At 50.1% G+C, this 6,000-nt stretch overlaps 2 protein-coding genes across 7 annotated transcripts in view; one reads left to right on the top strand and one right to left on the bottom strand.

Moving 5' to 3' along the window:
- Nucleotides 1-971: 971 nt before the first annotated feature.
- On the top strand, nt 972-3,697 carry Mettl7b (methyltransferase like 7B). Its single transcript, XM_021173695.2, has 2 exons — nt 972-1,549; nt 3,013-3,697. Exons 1-2 carry the CDS (start codon nt 1,052-1,054, stop codon nt 3,247-3,249), a joined length of 735 nt encoding a protein of 244 aa, XP_021029354.1. The 5' UTR covers nt 972-1,051; the 3' UTR covers nt 3,250-3,697.
- Itga7 (integrin subunit alpha 7) overlaps nt 3,685-6,000 on the bottom strand; it is a 25,302-nt gene continuing 22,986 nt past the window's right edge. For 4 of the 6 annotated variants that reach the window (XM_029482650.1, XM_029482649.1, XM_029482646.1 and 1 more), the window contains one exon: nt 3,690-4,350. In XM_029482650.1, the coding sequence (XP_029338510.1) occupies nt 4,120-4,350 (231 nt within the window). In that variant the 3' untranslated portion in view covers nt 3,690-4,119. Of the gene's footprint in view, nt 4,351-6,000 lie in introns of all 6 variants that reach the window. The other 2 variants (XM_021173693.2, XM_021173694.2) reach the window with 1 other exon arrangement.

The raw sequence follows: 6,000 nt of genomic DNA, 5'->3' as shown, positions 1-6,000 counted from the left end.
AAAAAAAAAGAGAAAAAAAAAGTGTCTTCTTAGAGCCAGTGAGATGGTTGAGCTAGCTAAAGTGCTTTTTGTGCACGTCTGCAGACCTGGGTTTGACCCCCAGAACCTACGTAAAGGGGCAAGGAAAGAACCGACTCCACAAAGCTGTCCTCTGACCTCCACATGCTCACCTTGGTACATATCGTACACACATGCATATGTACACACACACACACACACTCATAACATTAAAATCAGAGTCTGTTGAGATGAATCAGCAGGTAAAGATGTTTGCTGACAAGCCTGACAAACTAAGTTTAATCCTTAGCACTCATGTGGTGGACAGACAGAAACATCTCCCAGGAGCTGTCATTTGACCTCCACAACTGCACCATAACACACATACACTCAAGAGCATACATGTAATGCACACATGCATACATACATAAATTTTTAAATACACTATTTCACCGGTTTTTTAAATTGCCCTCTTTCAGTTCAGGGCCTCGAGCACAGCAGACCAGCACTCTGTAGCTGAGGCCTGTTTCCAGCCCCAGAATCTTTCTTCTGCCCAGTAACCTCCCTCCTTCTCATAACATCAGGCCTAACCCTGTACATTCTATCTGGCCATCATTTAGGACAAAGGCATTTTGCTGATTATAAAATCCCAGAGGGTGTTTTTAGCTTGCACAACCTGCAGATCTGAGAACAGTGAGTAAGTCTGCTCTGCTCCCAGCCTTTGGCCCCCATGAGGCTGTGATCTGAAACATGCCCCCGCACCTGGCCCCCTTCCTGCTTCCTCTGAGGCAAGCCAGCATACTCAACTATCTTCTATAACACAGCAACATAGGCACTGCCTTGATCCTTCACCGACATAAAACTTGTTGAAGAGCCAGTGACACTGTATGACCCATGATTCTAGAAGAATACATGCTCCACCCAGTAAAAGAATTACCAGCCAGGAGGCAAAGAGCAAAGTCCTATCCGAGGAGGAGGGGAGACTTACATCTGCCAGCCTGGGCAGAGGCAAAACTCCAGTGTTCCACGAGACACTCCACCAGGAGCTGGTATCATGGATGGCCTGGTTCTATTTCTGCAGCTGCTGGTGCTGCTCCTGACTCTCCCTCTGCACCTACTGGCTCTGCTGGGCTGCTGGCAGCCTATATGTAAAACCTACTTCCCCTACTTAATGGCCATGCTAACAGCCAGGTCCTACAAAAAGATGGAAAGCAAGAAACGGGAACTATTTAGCCAGATAAAAGATCTCAAGGGGACTTCCGGCAACGTGGCCCTGCTGGAGTTGGGCTGCGGCACCGGTGCCAACTTCCAGTTCTACCCACAGGGCTGCAAGGTCACCTGCGTGGACCCAAACCCCAACTTCGAGAAGTTCCTGACAAAGAGCATGGCTGAGAACAAGCACCTCCAATATGAGCGCTTCATTGTGGCTTACGGAGAGAACATGAAACAACTGGCTGACAGCTCCATGGATGTGGTGGTTTGTACCCTGGTGCTATGTTCTGTGCAGAGCCCCAGAAAGGTCCTGCAGGAAGTCCAGAGAGTCCTGAGGCCGGTGAGTAGACTAGGGAGGGTATAGGCCTGGAGCAGGTAAGCATAGTAGGGCAACTCCAAAGGACGCTGATGTAGCCCACCACCTGACAGCTGAACACACCATCAGAATGGCCTGTTAGGCCTGTGCCTATGCTGACAGATGGGAGATCTGACCATGAAGGGGCACTGTAGGTTACTATGGAAACACAGGGGAGTGAGGAAAGCTAGAGAAGACACCGAAGGTGGTGAAGTTTAAATTGATGTCTAAGAAGTTATCTTGGTGTGGAGGAGGTGTGGGGGGAGAGGCTAAAAGTGTTCTAGTGGAGGATGCGGTGGGGGAAATAAAACTCTTCAAGTAGAAGTGTTGGGGGAGTCGAGTCTATGAAAGTTTGAGCAGGGTGTGGAAAGAGAGGAATTTAGGATGATTTCTGAAGTTTCTGGCTTGCACAACTGAAGAGGGCGTGGATGAATCGTCCACTTGCTGGAATGGAAAAACTGTTCTGGACGTGATGGGTCTCAGGATCCACCAAGACATCCGTGCAGAGAAGCCACACGGGGCATCAGAAGTTCAGGTCTGGAAGTCAGAACAAGATGTGGTCTAGAGAATGAGCTCTGGACCCGGTGACTTTTCTGCAGTTTCAGTATGGGAGTGGACAAATTCCCTAGGAAGAGCACACTGGGGGAAAGGGTCTGAGGAAGTCCTGTTGTAGCCAGAAGTCCTGGGATGTCTGGGTTATGCTGGACACCAGAATGTCAGGAGAGGCTGGGATCATACCTCTATCTAGCAGGTGTATCTAACCCCAGGTCAGCTGTGAAAGTGGCCCAACACAAATTTGTTAATGTATTTAAAATACAATGACTTTTTTTAATGACTTTTTGTAACTTAACCACAAAATAGCTGGGTGCGCACCTTTAATCCCAGCACTTGGGAGGCTGAGGCAGACAGATCTCTAAGTTCAAGGCCAGCCTGGACTTCAGGGTGAGTTCCAGGACAACTAGGGCTACACAGAGAAACCCAGTCTCAAAAAAGAAAGAAAGAGAGAGAGAGAGAGAGAGAGAGAGAGAGAGAGAGAGAGAGAGAGGAAGAAAAGAAAAATACAACAAAAAAAGCTTAAACACAGATTTCTTGAGCATGAACAGGTAGACAAATATCATGTCACAATGCTCAAAGGTTACACACCTGGAAGTCAGTTGTTCCTGTTCCCTACTGTATAGTATTCCTGGTAATTCTATACAGACCTTTCACCTGCCATGGCCACCCTGTTACCAGAAGCTCCTTATATGCACTGTGAGGAGGACAGGAGCTAGACATACAGGTAATGTCTGGAGCCATTTGCTCCATAAACTCTTAGGGCGGAAGCTCTAACTTCAGAGAGATCTGACAAAGCTGGGTCTGAGTGAAGAAAGAGAATTGAAACAAAAAGAGCAAGATGGAGCAGATACAAATGACCGTAACTCTCTCTCTCCTTACTTCCTCCCTCCCAGGGAGGCCTTCTGTTCTTCTGGGAGCACGTGGCTGAGCCTCAGGGAAGCCGGGCCTTCCTGTGGCAGCGAGTTTTAGAGCCTACCTGGAAACACATCGGAGATGGTTGCCACCTCACCAGAGAGACCTGGAAAGACATTGAGAGGGCACAGTTCTCCGAAGTCCAGCTGGAATGGCAGCCCCCTCCCTTCAGGTGGTTACCTGTTGGGCCCCACATCATGGGAAAAGCTGTGAAATAAACTCTCCCCAAGGATGCCATCTGATCTCCCCACCTGCAGCCAGAAGTCACCCCAATACAGTACTTCTAAGGAGGAGTCAGGTAAAGTATGAGAGAGACTCTCAGCGCCGCTGCCACTGCCGCTGCCAGGGTGATCATTCATCAGCTTCAGCCACTAGAGGCAGAAAACTACACTGCTAAGCCCTGGACTTTGCCCAACCCCTTTCTAGGACCCCTATTCTCCCTCTCTCTTGTCCCTATGGTAAAGTTCTCCCTAGCGTCCTTCTGAAACTACACCATGTGCCCCCTTGGAACTAATCCCAAGTCAATACATGTATCCCCTGCCAGGCTGCCTCAGCCTCCCTCCCCACTACCCACTCTGTCCCGGGGTTCGGAGGAACGAGCGAGCAGAAAAACCTTAGGATGAGAGAGCGGCACTCAATAAAGCAGCCAGAGATTTTATTGTCAAATACTTTTTTAATAAATAGACAAAACCACTGGACTGGTACAGCACAGTAAGGCCAGAGGGCAGGGGAGACTTGGGAGGAAAGGGCCCTGAGACAGTGACACAGTCTCTTCCCTGACCCTCTGTCTAAGGCACTTTGGGGAAGACAGGTTTTACAGGGTGGATGAGAGGGAGCTCAGGACCCCTTCTCCCCACCCTGCATCAGGACATGCCTGCCCTTCCAGCCATGCCCCCTCGTCTCACAGCATTGTATGGGGAAGATGGAAGGGTGGTTCTCCTGGTGGGAGAAAGATCTGTGCTCCTGAAAAAGTGAGCTTGCCATATCTCAACGTGATGCCAGCAACCTACTCCACTATCTCCATCCCAAGGAGCCATCTTGGGAAAAGGGCGGAAGGAACCCACGGGCTGGGCTTGGGACAGCAGAAGTTAGGCAGTGGCTGGCACCGGATGTCCATCAGGACCCAGCTCAGGGTGCCAGTCGGCAGCCAAGATGGGGTGTGCGTCAGAGCCCTCCCACTGGGAGTTGCCCCAGTTACTCCTCTGGATGGTGCCTGTCTTCTCCTCCTTGAATTGCTGTCGGTCTTCCCGAGGGATCTTCACTGCGTGGTACTGGGGCACGGTGGCCTCGGGGTGCTTCGCCCGCTTGAAGAATCCCAGCTATAAAGACACCAAGCCAGACCATGAGGAGATTGCAGACGGAGGTCCCTTGAGGCCCCTAACAGTCCCTGGGCTGGAAAGAACCAGCTGAAGCAAAAGTGAAGTAGGCTGATCAGCTTCCGGCATCGTGGGCAGCCCCCAGCTTGCTACCATCAGTACCAGGGTCCAAGGTTCTCATTCATAGCAAGAGGAAAACCAGAAGGAAAACCCAAGGAAAAAAACAAGGAAATCTCCCTTGGTCCCTGAAAGAGAGGCTTGAAGCTGAACATCAGGACCTCCCAAGCCTTCCTCTCCTACTCAAACTTCTTTTAAAACCTCAGTAGTGTCTCCTAGAATATAAGATCCAAGGGATGAATAGCCTTCTAGACCTCCTGCTCCTCCAACCTCATATGCATATACCTGTGTGCTTGTATGCAACCCCTTAGGTTAGGGTCCTTGAATCCATGAATACAGAAGCTTAACCCCTCACCTACCAAGGTGGTGTTAGACCTCTTACATACTAAAACTCAGAATAGCCAAGGCTCCTGCATGCTCAGACCGCACAGGTCTCCTTGCACAATCATCTCTGCACACTCATTCCCACAGAAAAGACATGCATGGAGCCACCCCACATGCCACATGCTCACACTCCTAGCCTACCCACTGTCTGTGCATGCTGAGCTCTGTATGCTGACACTTAAAACCTCACCTTTCTAATTACTCCTTACCTCAGACACTAGGACCCTCATCTCCCTTGTACACATTTCTCTCTCTATTCTGCACATTCCTGACACACACACCCCTGCACATTCATGACCCCCACACCCCAATTATGGGATCTGTACATAGACTCACACACATAAGCATATAGATATACACACGTTTGTATACACACATGCATACAAACAGTTACCCCACAGTCCCTGGACCCCCAGCCTCCATGGCCGAGGGCTGCACGGCCAGATGGGCTCGGTGATAGTTGGTTGGAAATGAGGAGCTTGGACTGTTCCGACGGAAGAAGCCACACTGGGATGTTGAAGGATAAGGGGAAAGAGGCAGAGGATGGGAAGATTGAGGAGGAAGTGGACCTTTATATCTGTTCTGTGGGAGTAGTGCATGGGACAGGCATCCTGAGGCCAATCCTGAAGGCATTAATCGTCCCTAAGACTGGGCAAGTTCTCAACAGCATGAGTGCCACTCCAGAGCTTGGCTCACTGATGACACACACTTGTCAAATAGCAGGTGGGCAAGGCAGTCCACAGAGCCCCAAGGGCGTGCTTGGTTATACACCAGCCCCACATGTGGCATGTGGCTCAGGGATGAGCCCTGGTAGAGCACGAGATCCCCTGCACTGACATGTGCATGTGTGTGCTTTTATGTTGAGCCAATAGGATTCTGTTACAGCTCTGTTCAAAGAAGAATGGTTCCATGTGCAGCCTGGTATGCAGCTACCATTCAGCTCCAAGCAGTTCCCTGAGCTAGTGTTCCACAGTTGTTGGCCTTGATCACAGCTTCCTTCTCAGCCTTTGCTGCCACAGTATGGTTAAGTCAGACCACACTTCCCTACTCTTGTGGCTTTATCCACCGAGGTTCTTCTGGAAGTCTCACATACCACTTCCATCTGCCCACATCCTGATCCTACCACTTCACCCTCTTCTAAAGCTTCGCTCC

The sequence above is a fragment of the Mus caroli genome, chromosome 10 (assembly GCF_900094665.2).
Source record: "Mus caroli chromosome 10, CAROLI_EIJ_v1.1, whole genome shotgun sequence".
Classification (NCBI taxonomy): domain Eukaryota; kingdom Metazoa; phylum Chordata; class Mammalia; order Rodentia; family Muridae; genus Mus; species Mus caroli.
The sequence above is the reverse complement of the archived record's forward strand: the minus strand, read 5'-3'. Positions and strand labels throughout refer to the sequence as shown.